We start from the raw sequence: 18,703 nt of genomic DNA, 5'->3' as shown, positions 1-18,703 counted from the left end.
TCGAGCCGGGCCGGGCCGGGCCCAGCGCCGCGGGGAGGGGGCGAGCACCGGCCCCGGCACCTGCCCGCGCCCCCGGGGAGCCGAGGGGTCCCCGTGCCCGCCCCCCCCGCCGCCCGCTCTCCCCACCTGCCCGGGCGCCGCCGCCCGCCGAGCCCTCCCTCGGGCCTTTGTCCTGCCGCGAGGTCTTGCGGCTGCCGCCGGCCCGCGCCCGCCCCGGCCGCGCCAGGTCTCTTACGCGAGGCCGGGGATCGGCGGCCTAGCCGTCCCTTCTCGCCCGCCCCGTCTCCTTCCCCGCCCCGCAGCCGGCGAGGGGCGAGCCCCCACCTCCCCCCCCCCCCCCGCCGCTGCTGCCGCCGCCCCCCTCCCCTCCGCCCTTCTCCCCCGCGTGCAGCCCGGGTGCCCGCAGCGGCGGCGGCGCCTGGCTCAGGAGAGGCCGCGGAGCCGCCCCTGGCCTCCCCCTCCCGCCCGTGCCGCCGCTGCCGCCGCCGCAGCAGGTTCCCTCCCTCCTCCTCCTCCTCCTCCTCCTCTTCCTCCTGCTCCTGCCCCCGGCGGCGGCGGGATCCGAGCGGTGCCCGGGGAGCGCTCGGCCCGGGCAGGGGGGGAGAGGAGCGGCGGGGCGGCGGCAGGAGCAGCAGCGGCGGCAGCGCCAGGTGAGAGAGCCCGGGGGCGGCGGGGGAAGCGCGGGGACCCCCCCCTCGCCTCCCTGCCCGGCGCCGGGCCCGAGGCCGCCCCGGGGGCGGCGGGGCCGGGGGTGGCGGCGGAGGGCGGGGGGGCGCGGGGCGGGGGGGAGCCGGGCAGCGCCCCCGGGCCGCGGCGGAGGCGAGGGGCGGAGGCTGCTGAGCGCTCCCCGGCGCTGGCTGCGGCGGGGCCGGGCCGGGGTCACGGCGGAAGGGCCCGAGGCCTGTGCCCCGAGGCGGCGGGAGCGAGGCCTGGGCCGCGGGTGCCCGCCTGGCCGGGGCACGGCGGCAGCGCAGGCCCCGCGGGCTCGCAGCGCGGCCCGGCCCGGCGGGCGGGGGGTAAGAGCGGGGCTGGGGGGCCCGGCCCGGCCCGGGGGAGCGCGGAGGCCCCGGGCCGGCGGGGGAGGCGAAGGGGTGGGCACGGCCTGTGAATCTCCGGCCTGGGAGTTGAGGTGGTGCTGCCTGGGGTGCCGGGAGGAGGAGGCCGGCCGAGGCGGTGCAGCAGCTGGCAGCGGGCAGGGCTGCTCACTCACCGGCTCGTTTTCGAACGCGTGCCTCTGTTTCCCGAGCGGGGAGGGAGGGTGGGCGAGAGGTGCTGCGGATCAGCCCGCGGCGGGGCCGGGAGGGCCGGGAGGGGATGCCGTCCCCGCTGGGAGGGGTGGAGGGGGGCCGGGGCAGGCCCCGGGCCCGGGGGGAGCTCGGCCCTGCGGTGCTGGTGGGGGGGAGGCTCGGGAACTTGTGGCGGTCCCTTCCCCAGACCGGCATCCCGGCCTGGGGATGCGATTCCCTCCCGGATGGTCGCCCTGTGCCCCGTAATGGGGGAGAGACCTGGGAGCCCTTTAACATCTCTGCCTTCACAGCTTGTCTGTCATTTTCCTCGGCGCACAGATTTCCTGTTTTGAAAACTAGGCTGATAGCTTTGTTGGGGGTTTAAAGCCCAGAGTGGAAATAGGGTTCTTTAATAACCGCATTTCTTATCCCATTAGTTTTTGAGGCTTGTTGCTGATTTGGGAGAGCAGTTGTAAATGCCCCCGGATGGATTCACTTTGCCCCCTGCAACTTAGATCTGCAGCGTTTGGAGGAAACGGCAGGGACAAAATGGACAGTTAATAAAAGGAACAATTGTATACTGCCTATTCTAGAGGGCACTTGCTGCCCTTCAGGAACTTTCCTCATCGCATATGCTCTTTATACAGCAAATCTTTATCTTCTGTCTCCTTTTTTTTTTTTTTTTTTCCCCTACCTTAGTCCAGAAAATGAAACTGGAACAGACATTTCTGGAAATGAACTTGATTGGTGCAGTTGGGAAGATGTGATTCACAGTTATAATGAACATTGAAATTTGTCCCATTTTTTTTGCAGTTCAGTATTCAAATTGTGTATTTCCTGATTTTTAACCTGTTTACACAACTACGCTGGTTTTGTTTTGTTTTGTTTTGTTTTTAACCCTTCAAATAATGTTATCTGTTGTGTTGGATTGCCAAGAGGTACCCCAGGTACCTCCAGTATATTGAAGCAGCTGTTATGCTAGAGGTATCTGATGCTTTACTGCATAAAGTAAAAGGTTTAAGCGAGCGTTATTTTCTTCTTATAATCCCTTTCTGTGCTTGGAAGAACCAAAGCTGTTGTCAGTGAAATCTGGAGTTCAGGGAGATCTAGTATTTCCAGGATTGGCCAAAAATAAATTATGGGGTAAAGAATGTTGCTTTTTTTTTTCTCCTAGTCATGCAGCACAGATGAAAAGCTCTGGAGCTTTTAGTCACAACGCTCTGGTCCCATGTTTTCCTTTTAATAAAGCATCCAGTGGGAGAATGTGACATAATTGGTTTCTTGGATTTAGAGATCTTGAAATGGCTGGTACAACAGATAGAAGAGGAAACTCTCCAGCAGGGTTATGGTTTAAATACAGTAATATGGTGGCAAAGTCATGTTATTATTGCATGGTAATCTTGCATTTCTCTTGCAAGAAAATGCTTTCTACATGGTTATGCTGCAGAAAAGGCACTTTTGAGTCTCATCGGTGGCACGGAATATTAAATCTGTCTCCTTTCCTTGCATTGCATAATCTGAGTGTTGTTCTCCCATAGCAGCAGAAATGATGGAAGAATTGCATAGCCTGGACCCACGAAGGCAGGAACTACTGGAGGCCAGGTTCACTGGAGTCGGGGTTGCTAAGGTGAGTATAAGTACCTTCAGTAACAGGCATGACTGCTTATCCGTCCTGCGCTGAGCTTTGTTTTTTTCATTTCTAAATTGATAATTTTGCTTTGCTGGCAAGAATGTTTTGTATCAGTAGTTGTGTTTTGACGGCTGATTTGCTTGAAGTATGTTTAAGAGGAATGAAAATGGGATCTCTATGAGCAGATGTTTTGCTGTACAGAAGGTTTTGGGTTCTAATTAAGTTCTTAGGAGTTGCTTCATCTTCAGGCAGCTTGTACACCCCCAAAAAACCCACGACGACTTTGTCTTTGGAAGTGGGAATCTCATCTGTCTCTTCCTTTCTCCAAGTATGCATTTGAGAACTGAATTTGGCCACTTGTTACAGTTTCAAGTTTACTGCGTTTGATACAACGTGTAACCAGACTTAATATATTCAGGAATTTATTCAGTTCTTTGTGGGTGCAGCGTGCTAAATTTGTGTACTCGGTCGCATAGAACACACACACAAAAAGTATTTGAAGGTCAGCTCTCCTGTATCTGTGATCCACAACCTGCTAGTAAAATCCCATCTTTGTCCTCACGTACAGCTTCATAACTGTTCAGTAGCTGCCTTTCTCGAGTAAGCACTTAAATAATAACATTGTGTGGTTGCTTGATATACTAGCATTAAGCTCTTACTTCTCCAGATGTTGTTGGTAGTGTTAATCGATGGTCTCGCTGAGCAATGAAATGGTGGCAGAACTCATCTTAAACTAGGTCAGCGATAAGGCATTTACTTTTGAGGAAGATGCTGAGTTTTGGACAACATCAAGGTAGATGGTAAAACAACATATCATTGCTAGATAATTTTCAGAAACTTCTTGGAATTATTTAGGGAAGAAACTTTGTAGATGCTGTATCTCAGAAAAATTCAAAGCAAATCAGAACTTGGAAAAGGGTTTTGTTTGAGTTCATGCTTTTCTTTCTGATCTGTACTTCAGTCAGGACTCAAACAAGGTTAAGTCTTGGAAGGGAGCGTGAGTAAGTAAAATGTTCAACTGTAAGGTAGTGTAGTAAGAAGGAGCAACGTGAAGTTGTTAAGGGGTAAGAATGTCAGTTACCAAAGTAAGAGTGCGGGGGGGTTTTGATCTTTTCCCCCACTCAGAACTCTTTTTTGTTTGTTTAATCTTAAGGCTTTTACTAATATATAAGTTTATGCTGCATAATGTACTTACAATCTTGAAAGACTTTTTATACAACATTACGACTTTTTATGTACTTTTTCATCTGTTTCTTACCTCTTTCCCCTGTGTATGTCACTTTAACATCTTTTGCCGTACCAGTATAGATAAAGCCAAACAACTTTCTAGAATAGCTAAGACTTAGAAGCATAGACACTGTCGTTGCTTAAAACAGTGCCAACATACTCGATGCTCACAAAGAATGTTAAGAACTATTCCTTTTAAAGGAATAACCTTTAAAAGATACCGGAAAACAAGTCTTAATTATGTTTTCAGTATGTTTGGAGCAGAAAGTACATGCCCTTTCTCTGTAGGGTGAATATTGAAAACTCATTTTTGTTTTTGAAGCGTATCCAAGTAAAAAAGGCTCATTTCTTGGAGGCTTCGCTTTGAGCAAAGCTCTTCTGTTACTGAGTTTTATTTTTACCTGTTGTTATGCAGTATAGTGTTTTACTTTGTATTAGTCAGTAAACTGTTGAAGTGCATTACACTTATTTCAAACAATATATATTTATTTACCTGCATACTTGCTAATTTGAAATAGATCAGCCAACCATTGATAGGAATTGGCATGACTCTACTATGTTGCAGCAAATCTCGGTTGCAATATTAATCTCAGATACTACATTCCCTCCCAGGTTGGTGCTTCAAATTCCCTCCCTACCCCCCCAAGTCTCCGTCCGTCATGCTCCGCACTGGCATTGGTAGGTCATTGTCTTAAAGGGAATATATTGGGAAAGCTGTGATACAATTTGTATGATTCAACTAAGATTTTTAGCTCGCTCCAATTAAATGTTGAAGGAAGGCTACGTAGGGTAAGTTAGTGCCATCTAGTGGGATGGGACTGGCGCATCCTCCTGGGATAGAAGGTATTCTGTTGCTGTTTATTGCATAAAAGGAAGAAATGTCATCTTAGATGCTCTCCTATTGGGTAAAAGCAGCAGGCAGTCGTAACTGAGCTTCCTGCCGTCCACTGACTTGGTGCATCACTTAGTGTGTTTGGTTAGGTTTCTTTAATGTTCAAAAATACAGGGTATGTTTTGAACCTGTATAAAACTAATGTACTAGTGCACATCCTTAATACAACTGCAGCTTTAAAGCCCACCTTCCCTGCATGCTTGCAAGTAAAGAACAGCTATACGTGTTTCTGAGAATGAATAAGACTACGCTGATCTAGAATAAATTTTGGGGCTTGAAACGAGAAAAAAGCTCCTAGCCCTCAGAGTCACAGGATTCTGGAAGAGCTTTCCAGTAACAGTAGCAGAGAAGAGAAATCCTAAACTGTTTTGGAAACAGCTGTGTGCTGTCACCTCCTGTGGTAGCGGAAGGCACAACCCAATGACCGAGGTCATTTGCAGGCCCAAATGCCTCAAAATTCTGTTGCAAGTCTGTGATGAATTATTGCACTTAATAGCTGGAGAATATATTTCTCTAGAAGCTTGGAGCTAATACATGGAATCAAATCTATGAGCAAGGAATGTTTCTAGGCAACTGTTATATTCATGTGGTTCATCCAGGTCACTAGATAGCTTCAAAAAGCCAGTGATGCTTTAGATGTCTATTCTTGCCATATGGTAAAGTGCCATTCTTCCCCAAATTCACAAAGCAAGTCCTTGAATTAACACATGACTATCTGACACCTACCAGTATTCTTGCTTATTTAGCTCCGTTTATGTTTACTTACTAGGGGAAATCTAAGCGTATTCACTTGAGGCATTATTCTGACTAGTGATCTCGGACATCTTCCTTGGGTCAGTAGGTACAGAAAACAAGATGTAGTTTGTTTCTCTAGATAACATTGTTTAATTTGGTCTGTTCTCATCTTCTGCCTCCCTTCCCCCTGTCTGGGTGCTGCCTTTAAGATATCAGGCGGGTTAACTCCAAAGGATTTGTGTCATTTCCACAGACTTTTCCTGGATAAGAATTGGAATAGGTAATTGTGATGGGTGAATCTGTATTTGCACACAGCTTGTCTCAGGCTTAACCAGGGTGGATCATCACAGCAGCACACATATCTTCTACAAGTTTGGTCTTTAAAAGATCTTCAGACTAAGTTGTGCACCACTTTATTATAGCTAAACTAAAAAGGCTGAAGTATTTCTAGAGAGAGTAACCTTCTCTATCATGCTGTAGGAATCTTGTAGATCCAGATGACTGTGCTAGAATTGAAGAAGTATTGGTCTTGGTGGTAGCTGCTGCTCCCTTTTCTCCATCTTTGAGGTATCTTAGAGGGAAATGAAAATAACCTGAAGAGTGCCACTTACATTGCAGAACATCTGCCTCCAAAAAGAGGATTGCTCATAAAAAAGAACAGCATTTACTTGTATTATTTTGGTTTTTACCCTTTCTCTGTCACTGTAGTAGTCTTGATCAGTCCAGTAACTACCAGTTGTGTGGTCTACTTAGCAACATTTTTAGCAGCAAAGTTACAAAGTTGAGAATTAATGTATGAGAATAATCATGTCTTCCTTGGAGGGAAGCAGTGCTGCCCAGTGATGGACCTTAACGGGTGTCACATGCTACCAGATCTAGTTAATAGGAGTTTTGAAACTTAGAATTTAATTTATCAGCTACCGTGTCAGGACTTTATGCCAGGTACTTGAAAATTGTTTGGATGCTTCCGTCTGCAACATTACTTATTTCAAATGTGTTGTCTGGCTACTAGAGCCCAGAAATAGTTGTCAGATCTCAGCTCTGTTTCTGCCCCTGAACTGAGGGTTAGGGTGAGTTGCGTGACCCTTCTGTCCAGTTTGCCATCAGTAAAATAAAAATACCGTTTTTTCATCCTGAGAGAGCTCTCGAGGCACCATGGAAGCCAAAAAAATCCTGTTGCAAATCTGCTTACCCATCAGATATAGCAGAGGTTACCTATGAACATCTGTTAGTAGATTAAGTTCTCATGGCAAAAAGACATAGGTGATTTGGGGATTTCATTATTGGCTGTAATACCAAGCTTTTATAAAAGCATATTTCAGAAGCAGGCTGTAATTCTCATATTTATGTGATTCTTGAAATAAGATAAGTTAATTAAACCTGGCTTATACAGTAGCATTGGACCAGAGTAACTGGAAAACCATTCAACCATTTCACTTTGGTGTAAGCCTGTGCAGAGTCAGCAATAACTTTTAGTGAAACCAAGGATTGACTTTTTCCCTTTGACATCTCTTGATTTGCTACAGAACTTGGAAGAATTTGGGTTACCTTGGCTTGAGGCAGTGAAGCACATCTCCGCCATTGAGTTAGCAAGAGAATTTTGCAATGCATGTTGCTGTAAGCCCATATTGGAGACTCTGGCTAGGCAGCTTGAATTCTTAGAGCTCTCTTTCAATACGAGGAGTTGGAGAGCACAAAATGGAGACTGCCCAACAGAAGAGTTGCGGGCAGGCCTGAGGGATCATTATTGGGATGAGGAGAGGCTGAGGAAATGCACAAGTCATGCGAGGCAGTAGATAGGCTTGAAGAGGAGATGGGTAAGGGCAGTCTGAGTCAGGCTAGCTTTGTTACGGAAGATCCGATGGGAGCTATTATCAGGCTAAGTTGTTTCTGTTGAAACTTCAGCAATTGTGCCTCGTTTGTGGCCTTTCCAGGGCTCTTGCAAAGGGAGAAATGACTAACCAGCTCGTGTGAGTGGACAGATTTTAAATTCTTGCCTTTGAGTAGGAGTCTTGAAAGCGCCTGCTACTGTTGCATCCACTTCTCAACATGGAGGTTTTGTTGTGCATAGGTAGGTCACAGACTTAGAAGCAGCAGTTGATAGGTGAATCACAAGGGAAAAGAGCATGCCAGCTTATCTCAGAGAGAAATTCCTTGCGGAGGAGGAAGTGTGTGCTGTTCTTGTGCTTGTCATTTGGGTAAACACTATAGAAACTATTAGCTTATTTCAGATGACCCACGTATTTTGAATTTTTGCTGAGCCCCATCACCGATTCTCTTGACAGGGTACAGTGGATGAGTGGGCTGTAAGTGATATCGGAGAAGTGCAGTATTATCCCAAAGTAGTCTATGCTAGAAAAGCCAGATGCCAGCGCAGATGACTTCTTCAGGAGCAAAATTTATAAGCCCTTCCTGTGTAAACTATTGCATGCTTATTATTCCCTGCTACTACTTCCCTGGCAACTTTCTGATGTTAGTATTCTTTGCCGTTGCTTACTTGCTTTTTTTCTAAAATTCAGGTTTGTTCCTTTAATTCCTTTTGTGTCATGACCACTTATAATGGTATGCTAAATTAAGTACTGAACATTTATCCAATGTCAGTTGCTGAGTTAAATATAAACAGTCAGGAATGATAAAACATGAATTTGAAGGGGTTTTTTTATACACGCACTCACTGACTGTTAAGGGGGAGATGCTCAGATGTATAGTTTCTTACATCCATTGTCTAAACCTGTTGCTATAAGCAGTTGATAACATGAGGTTACGTGTGAAACTGGATATCTAGCTGGTTGATCGGGAGAACTTGCTTTTTCTTTCTCTTCCATAACTATGTGAGAAGAGGTGCAGCTGAGGACTAGGCCGTGTTCCTTAAACATCCTAGGTATTACATGTTTATTGCTTTGAGTACAGCATGTTCTAATGAACAATCTGTGTTTCCGTAGCCGGAATACCTCAAAACAGGACTTTTTTGCCAACTTTGACATGAACAAGATGCTTCAGCTCCTTGCCTGTAAGATAGGCCTAATCCTTTACTGTAAGAGAAGTAACAGTGGAAGGCCCTCTAGAAGATCATCAAGGGAGAGGAAAGCTCATGCAGTGGAAATGGGTCAAAACTTGCCTACAAAGAATTAATTCTGCATTTGTTCACAGTATTAATACACGTGACAGTGAACTTGCTGGATGCTTATAGACATCTGACCAGCTGTTCTTTTCTGGTTCCATAACTAAGTAGTTCGTTCCTTTTCGCCCTTTCTACTACTGCGTTGAGTTCAATTTTACGATTTTGTCAGTGTAGTTTCTAGAAGAAGTTTTAAAGTAAAGGGAAAATAGGTTTTTTGCTCTTCAAGAATCTGTGATCAGAACTGAACAGCCCTTTTGTTAATGCAAAAAGTGGGTTTGATTTCAACTGCTAGAGCTGTAAATTTCCCCCACAGAATAGTTGGTACAGGTAGTTGTGGTACTGGAAGTAAGAAAAACATTGTGGATTTTGTATTAGGTGTTTTTCCAGCTGCTTGCATTCCAGAACTTTACATTCAGGTGCAAACTGAGTGGATTTTTTGTGCTGCGGAGGATAAACTTGTATTTCTGAAAAAATCTTAGGATCATTTCTAACTATAGACGGCCTCGTCAGTTTATTTCTCCAGGTTACCCTGGAATACAGGTCATTGCTGAAACGTTGGCCCTTCATAAGCCACTGACGTACCCTTTCAACCACAGTGTTCCTGAAAAGCTCAAATGTGGCATTTTGGGAGCAGCTGTTCCTGTCATTTGCTATCCATGTGCAAAATGGAGGCAGCAAGATTTAAGCAAATGCGGAGACAGCTTTCACTTTCGTCTTCATCATGTCAGAACCCCAGCCTGTCCATCTGAGACCAGCAAATGCTACTTTGTTGAGATGCTCCTGCACCTAAGAAAGCTTTCACGCTTGCACAGAAAGCTGATGTCTTGGACGTGCTGCTGGGGCTTGAGTTCATGAGAGGAAGTGAAGGATTTTAGAGGACAGCATTTGTGCAGTTTATAAACAAGCTTTTTACATGGGTGAAAAGATTGACTTTCTGTTGCCACTTGCCATAAGATACTACATTTTTTTTAATCAGTGAGGCCTTCATGTGGATGTAGCTAAGATTAGTGTTGGCAGTTCTGTTAAGTTCTGTTGGCCAAGGAATAAATCCATGGAATAACCAAGAGTTGTACCTGTAAGATTTGTGAGCCGTCATGTTGGGTGGTGGGGAGCTTGTTGCTTTGCTTAAAAAGCAACTATTGCTGAAGAGATGAGGTAAAATATCTTGCTGGTCTTGAGCTATTTGTGTGATGAGGTAAAGCAGTAATGGTATGGCTCAAAGAGTATAAATCTGCAATTTTTCTTAAAGTAGTTTGCTTTTAAAAGGGAATCCTAAATGTGTAGCTTCTTGAGCTATTCAGGTGTTGGGTTTGGGTTTGGTTTCTTTTTTTTTTTTGGTTGAAGTGACTAAGCATGTCCTTTTAGGAGAAACAAATTTAGTAGTTAACATTCACAGTGTAATACAGAAGGTAAATCGAACTTTTCCTTTCTGTGGATGCCTACTTGGAAATTGGGGTTAGTAATAACGAAGTTGTGTCACCAGTTTAATTTGATGGTGGTATTTGTCTTATAAATGGGGAAGGGAGAACTGCTCTCCTCAAAAGTAATCTACTGTGGGATTTCTCTGTGGTGTTAAGGCTTCTCCCCCACCCCTCCCGTAAGCCTTCTGCTCAAGTATATAATGAGAAGTGGCCTTGCCTTGAGGAAAGACTGATTGGTGGGAAGTGGTTACTGCAAAAATAAGAATGCTAAAATAAAATGAATCTTTGGGAAAAGATGCTCACAAGTTATTAATGGAGAGGTGGTTTATCATGTCATTCTTCCTGTTAATACATTCCATCAGTAATTGTGAATCTTGTTTTTATATCTTTGTCAAATTCGTCTAGATTTCTTAAGATAGATCAGTGGGAGGATACTTTTGTGTCAGAGCACTAGGCTAAAACACAGTGACTTTGCATGATTCACTTTTCTTTCCTTTTAAAACCAGTTTTGATACAGATTTTAGAAAGTCATTTTCAGAAATGCTTGGATACATAAAAATGCAGATGTGTATCCAGTAGAGCCTGCAAAGATGCAGGCAGACTCTTGTAGGTACCTGGATACTATTTTGGTAAATCTATTCCAGGCTCTTGAATTTGTGCTTTTGGAGCAACTGTTCTGTTGGCAGGTCAGCCATGGGTCCATAAAATAGCCTAGTGGGAGAGTGTGTCTTTCGGGTGCCAGTTGTACTGCTGTTAACACAACTTTCACTTGTTCACTTTCTTAGTGTTAAAAAAAGCATTAAAAATATGCATTTAAAGAAAAACCAGTGGTACTGCCAGCATCTGATAACAGTCATAGCTGCCTTGCCAGATGGAAGATGCCTCTAAATTCTTAGCCCAGGGTCAAGCAGATGCTTGCCTGAAGAGCTGAGCTTGGAACTACTGCTACTCAACAAATCAGAAGTTTTGTTTCTCAAGCCAGTTGTCTTAGACTTTTGTAAATACTGCCTTAGCTGTTTTGTGTATGTGGTTAAATAGGGCAGTTAGGATATAAATTGGTACAGAAATATCATTGCAGAGGCTGGATCACTATACTGAGAAAAGACTGTCCAACTGGCAGGCCAACTTCTGCCTTGCTCCAAATGACTTCTGAAGGTTTTTCATGCCCCATCATGTGTCTGGGTATTTGACCCGTGTTGCTGCTGTATCCATGTGACGTAGAGCAGTGTAGTTAGCCTAGAGATGCAATGTTTGATAGGACGTATCTGCCTTGTATGGAAATTGTTTCTAACAGTCTTTGCTTGTTTTTCACTAGGGTCCATTAAATAGTGAGTCTTCCAACCAGAGCTTGTGCAGCGTGGGTTCTCTGAGTGATAAAGAATTGGAGGTAAGCAGGCACAAATCCTCGTGGTAATCGGGTTTAAGATGGACATGATTGAACTCAAAACGTAGAAGGAATTGTGTGAAAGTGAGTGACAGTCTTCTTTGTTTGGGGGTGAAAGGGATTAGTGGAAGTATTTCGTCTGGATCTTAACCCTACAGTCTTTGGACCATGCAGCAAAACGGTCCTCCTTGAAGCTTCCCACTGTAGCAGGCAGATTTTACCCAACCCCAAAACCACGGCATTCATAAAGCTCAGCTTATGACTTTGTTCTGAGCTGTGTTGTGATTTGTTTGCTGGTTTTGGATACAGTTTTGGCCAAATAAAAAGCCAGAGCGCATTAATGGAAAAGTTTGCTTTACCTATCAAATATGTGAATTTGCAGAAGTCTGTACAAAGCAGAACATTTTTATGAATCGCTCTGTGGAAGTGTGGGGAGGTGAAAATTGATGCTTTGTCCCTGTTTAATCTCACTGCTTTAGGATTAACTATTTCAAAACACTTGCTAAAGCAGCAAAATTAATTGTAGAGTTACATTTTTACTTTAAAATTCCATGTTAATAAGGCAAAATCTCAAATTTAAATGCATTTTCTTATGCATTTAAAGAACTTCCCACATGGTTATCAGGTAAATTTTGGATCATGTTTCCCTCTATTATATGGCAGTACTGATATGAGGTGTCTGGTGAAGCTAAGTCTTTCAAGAATGCAATATCTTAAACTCCAAACAAATAAGTATAGTTAATAGTGGAAAACTGAGTATTCATTCTTATTTTATTTGGAGTTTTTTTATGAACTTCTGCGGAGTGATTTAAATTGACCAAGCTGACTTAATCAAATCTACCATTCCTTGCTTTTTCAGTCTGTAACAGATAACGTTGTGTGTAATTCTTGTTATGTAAGTACTTGAATGGAAAAACAACTTAAATGGAATCTCATTAATATGCTTACAGTTCCATGGAGGCTGTAATGGAGCCTGTGGCGTTACAGGCACGCCAACGCTGTTCATGAGTTGCTCTTCACTACGCAGTGAGGAGGCTAAGTCATTGACTTTTACACATACAGGAGCTGGTACAGCAAGTCTCCAGATAGCTATGGAGTTTTCAGTCCCCCCGTTCTAAAAAGTACTTTGCAGACACAATAGCCATCTTTGTCTTAACATCCCTTCATCCTCTTACCAAAGCAATAACATGTCGGTGATGACCCAGCTGGTGACACGGGACTGTAGATGTCCAGCATCCACTGGGGACACAGCCAGGTTTAGATTCTGGCTGGGTCAGCTTTATCCTTTTTATCCTACTAAAGAAGGTAGCTTGATTTCCATGCTTACTGTGTGCAAGTCTTTTGGCAGAGATCTTTAAACAGGGTACTTTGGACTTTGGTTTAGAAACTTTGGTTTCTAAAGAGCATGAAACGTAGGTTTACCACAAACTTTCTGGCCATGGCTTTCCCTCCCCCAGAGTTGTGGTTTGTGCACTGTGGTTTTCTTCCTGCCCCCAGGCTATAGTTTAGTGGTGGCTGCAGTGATTGTAAAGCATATAGCTTGGAAATTAGTTGGGACCCTTTGGGATAAGAGATGTTTTTAAAATGACGTTGGTGATGGAAATGACAAGATATCTTTCTTTCCAGCAACCTCAGTAAGCTGCTTCTAGCGCAGTGCTTCCTAATGTTTTCAGCAGGTTTGGCCACATAAGTGACCTTGGTGATGGGGAAAGCACCATGCCAGGGTCTCCTCCACTCTCGCGTGTCTAGGCTTGCTAGCCTTGTACAGGCAGATAGGTACGACACGTTTGGAGCCCTCAGGCCTCCCACCTGCGGTCTGTAGTGGGCCTGTGCATAAATATATCACTGTCCACTGATAAGCTGCCCCTCAGGTCTCTGGCTGCTCACGGAAATGGCAGATGCAACCGACCGTTGAATTTAATGAGAGAGAAGTCTGGATGAATTGCTGCATCTGTGGCAGCTTTCTCCTGGCTGCCATCTTGGGGAGCTCTGCCTTGTTTGGTGTAAGGTTGCAGTTGTGCACCAGTAGGCAGGGTAGTTCTTGTCATCTGCAGAGAGCTTTGGGAAGAAGCATTAGCTGCAGGCAAGGTGAATTGTCCTGGTAGACGTGAGTAGCCACTGGACTGCAAATTTGGATGTCTGTACTCAAACCTCTTGTCATTCCTCCTCTTGTGCCAGTATGGTGATCACCGTGGAATGATTTATACGGGTTTTTATAAGTGTTTGAACTTGTTCTGCTAACCATGTGAGGTAACTGGACAGTAGAGGCTGGCTTGCTGCAGCTGAAATAAAAAAAAAAAAAATTCAACCTCATTCTTAATTGTGTTCTCTCCCTTCTGCAGCACATATATCAGAAGGCAGTAGCTATTTGAGAGCAGTTGTTTCTTTAAGTATCAGCAGTAGAAACAAATGCACCAGAGAAGTGAAATGGCCACTGGGGATATGGAGCAGATTACTGTGTTTTGGTATTTTCTTTAAATCTTGGAATAACTGCAGAAATGTTAATTTTGAAGTATTGTTTAACAGACTCCTGAGAAAAAACAGAATGACCAGCGGAATAGAAAAAGGAAAGCAGAAGCGTATGAGACCAGTCAAGGTAATTCATTCTCCTGACCCTGCTGCAGGATTTCTGAACGGTTGGTAATTTGTGCACGTTTTGCACAGTCAGTGTCCTAGGAAACTAATGGCTCTTCTCAAGGGTGTGTCAGGCAGCTTGTAATAAACTACTCCATGATGGTGTAGTTCTCTTCTGGGAGTCTTGTTATCCTCATTGGCAGGAAAATACTCGTCCTCAGCTTATTCGCACAAACTACTGCATTTTTATGGGACAGACTGCCCAAAGGCTTAATATGGCTTCTCTGAAGTGCTGTTTTGGTCCCACGTCACTACATATACAGCAGCCAGACTTCAAAATACAGGCTGTACTCTCTTCCTTCCTTTTTGAGACGTATGCCTGCCTTGTTAGAGTAAGTTCTCGCCACAACAAATAAGAGAACAAACTGTGCTCAAGTATAAAGCAGGCAGTGCTGTCTCAGAGTACTGAGAAAAACCCAGCGTGTTCAAGTCCAAGTTCAGATTTTCTAGCAAATGGGCATAGGGGCAGATTTCTATTTCTTTCATTCTTCAACAAGAAAGTAATGAGGATTGTGTTGACAGAACTGCTTTGATAATATTATAATAAGAGAAAAGGGCTAAGTTTTAATGAGCTGGTATTAAGCCACCACTAATTATCTCTCTAACTCTTATAGGAGTGCCTGTGAGAGATCTAATATGCAGTAATTTACCTGAAGGCAGAGGAGTAGAAGTACCCGTTGCTCTGTCCTTATCTTGAAGGAAATTTTGGAGAACCTATGTGACATTCAGCGATGTTTAGTGTTTTCTAAGTACTTTAGCACGTACTAATGCTGTTTGATTGGATTTGACATGTTTGGAATTAAGAGTTAATTGAATTGTCAACTGTAAACCCTCCCAACCACAGCACAAGAGCTGTAACCCTGGGGCAGTCTGTTGTTGTGCAGAAGCTTTTGTTGTGATAGGTGTCGCACCTTGCTACAGGGTGTCCAAATATAGGAGTAGTTTTTTAGAATGGCATCATAACATCTGTTCTTAAAACTATCAACTCTTATTTTCATCCTTTGTTTTCATTTTTAGGAAAAGGCACTCCTAGAGGACATAAAATTAGTGATTATTTTGAGGTAAGGATCTTTGCATTGTCTGAGAAATCTGCTTGAATTCACAATATGCAGAATCTGTAGATGGAAGTCTGTAATGTGACTTCTATTACTGATCCATCACTGGAGTCATTGATTGATGATGTTAACCTGATATGCTCAAATCTGATCAGGTAGAGGATGTGAGATTTTTGGAAGTTGTTCTTTAAATTACCAATTCTTTGAACAGTTGATAAAGCAATTTTTTTAAAGAGCAGCCACATAAGTATAGGTTTGAGGATGATTTCCATTGGAACCTGGGTCTCAGATGAGGATACCTCTGCGTATGCAAACCTGTTCTGATACAGGTCCAGTGGTGCAAAAGAACCTACCTGCAAGGTCCCACTGATTTGAGTAGGAAGCTGTTTACAGTATTCCCTCTTTAGAAAAGCTTGCCGTGGAAGGCTGGCACCATACAGGAGACAGAGACCCCTCCTCAAAACAGTGATGGACATTCTAAAAATCAGTATTTTTTTTATATTGCATAGTTTCTGAAGTTTTTCTAGGTCTGCACAATCCAGAGCTCTAGCTTTTCTCTTAAGTTTGTTCTTTATTTTACTGAGTAACTTGGAGTCAGAAATTAAGCGCTTATTAGTGCTTACTTCTTTCCTGGCTAAAGTTTTTTCTAAGTGTGGTACACTGTTTGGTGCAGGAACATATGAATTTCTGTGTCAACTAGACCAGTTGCCCAGCTGCTTACATACCCTGTCTTAACAGTGACTGCACAGATGCTTCAGTGGAAGTGTACGTTTCTTACGCTTCTGTGGAGCAGTTAGACGCGCCTCCTCACAGGGAATGGGCTTCCTCATTCTATACAGTAAAGAATGGATCTATATCCAAGTGTGCAGGTTTATATCTTTTTGTGTTAAAAAGAAAAATGTATTCAGTGCAAATGTAAATATTTGTCTGAAGTACTTACTTTTGCTGTTATTTTTGAAAACAGCGCATGAAATTTTAAGTTTTTCCTCTTAGCTTATATTGTTTGTTTAAATGAGTCCCTAGAGCCTATAAGGCTTCATTTTTAAGATTAATGTGTTTCTTCTGTCTCTGTTAAATTTACTTAAATATAGTATCTCTGTGGAATTACTGATGATCAAATCTGTTGCTTTGGCCAGTTTGCTGGGGGAAGCGGCCCAGGAACCAGTCCCGGTAGAAGTGTGCCGCCTGTCGCCAGATCATCACCGCAGCATTCCTTATCCAACCCCTTGCCGGTAAGTGTTCTCCCTGGGGACAGAGCTGGTGGCGTGGCATTGATTAGGTTGCTGGCTGTGTTTCAGACAGGTAATAAAAGGTTCTGAACAGGAAAGAAGTGTCTCTTGGTGAGTGATTTGGCTTGTTCTCTATTCAGTTCTTCTTTTTTTAAATCTGGAACTTGGTTCTGGCAGCACAGCCACATGTCTAGGACGCTGTAACAGTGGCTAGTCCAGTTGTAACTGATATGAATATCTGAGCTGAAAGCATGCAAGATGAAAGTTTTTAGCATGCTGTGTTTTTCCACATAGATCGCTGTTCTTAAAAGGTGGAACTGACATAGAAGTTGTCTTGTATTCCATTGTAGCTCATGAACTTCTCCATCAGGTTGGGAGGATGTTGTATGTTTGTATAGCACTAGTACAATGATATTCCAATCTTGATTGGACCCTTTGGATATACTGAAAAACGTGCATACCATAATGATATTGGGAAGGTCTTTTACTTGTGTTTACGTGCATGTGACTTGTAAGGAGCATTAGCAAAAGCTTGCAAAGAAATGTGTATACGTGCACATCTGTTGCTATTTTTTGTTACATAATTCCATTTTGCTGTCGCAGCATTTCTGCAAGATCTGAATGTGAAGAAATAACCAGTATTTTTAAGCCATTTTAGCATAGAGCAGCTGAATAAATTTCTTTCAACTAGCAAAGCAATATTCAGAGGCTGTGGTGTCTGATCTCTAGTTTTGAACATTGCCTGGGCCCCTCTTTAAAAATTTGCAGCATTTGTTGAGTGTCACAAAAGTACAGAGCGTTGTGGGAAAGGTTAGTATTCTGAAAACCAAATGCAAAGTCTTTACTGATTACATTATTCTGCAGAGACCTTTGCACAGTTCATGAATGTGTACTGAACTAAATCCCAATGCTGAATGCTCTGCTCAGAATGCTAGATTTCAGAAGCTTTGTTATACTGCTTTAAGGGAGAGCTTCAGATATGCGTCTAGACATTTTTTATGTTTATAAAAATTAAAATATGTGGTGTTAATTGACTGGCCCTTCCTCCTATCTTATATTAATTCACTAATACACCTCTTTAAAGAGAAGTTAATGAAAGAAATACCATCTCTGAATGGCGCAGATGTGCGATGTATTAGGGACAGTCCTTTATTTCAGCAGATGAGATACTGTACAGGTGTTTATAATGGGACAAGTTGATTCTTCCTTTGGTTATCTTCTTCTACACTTGTATGTATTGAGTAGGTAGAAGTCTGAACAGAGTATTTCTCATGTGGTGAAGACCGATGTTACAGTTAGTTTCAGCTGTCTCTCCAGCTTGTCTCTCCTTACGCAGGTGCTCTTTGTGTTTCTTATCTTCTGTTCTTTACTCTTGCAGCTAAACCTGTAACGTTTGCTTATTCATAACAAACCATTGTGTGCATTTGCAAGATCTGTCCTCTTCTTACAAACTGAATATCAATGGTTTGAACTAAGCCCCCAAAAAAGGGGGGATGAGTGAAAATTGCAGAAGATTGAGTATCTTACCCAGTACAGATGTCAGTATGGTCTAGGAAGAGAGCAGAGTGTTAAAATGTCTTTCACAATGAGACAAACCTCCGAGTTAATCTATACTGTACTGGAAATTTTCTGCAATCAGAACTTGTGGAGGAATTGTAATGGCTTCAGGATGTTACTTCTTGTCTTCAAATCTCTTGACTGCTTTGAATTGCCTTGCTTCTCCTTTGATCAGAAGAATGATCTGCAGGTCTTCAGACTCTGGCAAGGTCGCTCTAATATACAAGCATTCTTTGGGGAAGAAAGCACACTCTTGACGTTTGTAATGTTAGCCAGAAAATATGTTTCAGGTTGCAATTTAGGTTTTTAAGAAAAACTGAAGCCTGACCTGACTGTTTGCTTTCTATGTGGCATATGCCTGGCCCAGAGTTACAGCTTGGAAGGACTTAGATGATTATTACCCAGACTGCCAAGTTTTAGCAGTGATGGGCTGGCTTTTAAAGCAAGGGCAATGAGATTCGGAGTGCTGTAATCAATGTGGCTCAGATGGTTCTAGTTCTCATTGAACCACATTCCTGTATTGCAGTTGGAAAATGAGTCTACTGCAGGAGAAAGGAGCTGGCCTTTAAGATGCAATGTGTCTCTTAAAAAT

The 18,703-nt window shown here is 43.6% G+C and overlaps 1 protein-coding gene across 3 annotated transcripts in view; it reads left to right on the top strand.

The window, feature by feature from the left end:
* The first annotated feature begins 618 nt into the window (after window positions 1-618).
* TLK2 (tousled like kinase 2) overlaps window positions 619-18,703 on the top strand; it is a 43,850-nt gene continuing 25,765 nt past the window's right edge. For 2 of the 3 annotated variants that reach the window (XM_075722659.1, XM_075722660.1), the window contains exons 1-6: window positions 619-650; window positions 2,765-2,853; window positions 11,568-11,639; window positions 14,163-14,232; window positions 15,288-15,331; window positions 16,462-16,557. In XM_075722659.1, coding sequence (XP_075578774.1) covers window positions 2,773-2,853; window positions 11,568-11,639; window positions 14,163-14,232; window positions 15,288-15,331; window positions 16,462-16,557 — 363 coding nt within the window. In that variant the 5' untranslated portion in view covers window positions 619-650; window positions 2,765-2,772. Of the gene's footprint in view, window positions 651-2,764; window positions 2,854-4,695; window positions 4,762-11,567; window positions 11,640-14,162; window positions 14,233-15,287; window positions 15,332-16,461; window positions 16,558-18,703 lie in introns of all 3 variants that reach the window. The other variant, XM_075722658.1, reaches the window with a different exon arrangement.

The sequence above is a fragment of the Pelecanus crispus genome, chromosome 18 (genome assembly GCF_030463565.1).
Source record: "Pelecanus crispus isolate bPelCri1 chromosome 18, bPelCri1.pri, whole genome shotgun sequence".
Taxonomy (NCBI): Eukaryota; Metazoa; Chordata; class Aves; order Pelecaniformes; family Pelecanidae; genus Pelecanus; species Pelecanus crispus.
This window is presented reverse-complemented; position numbering and strand designations above follow the sequence as displayed.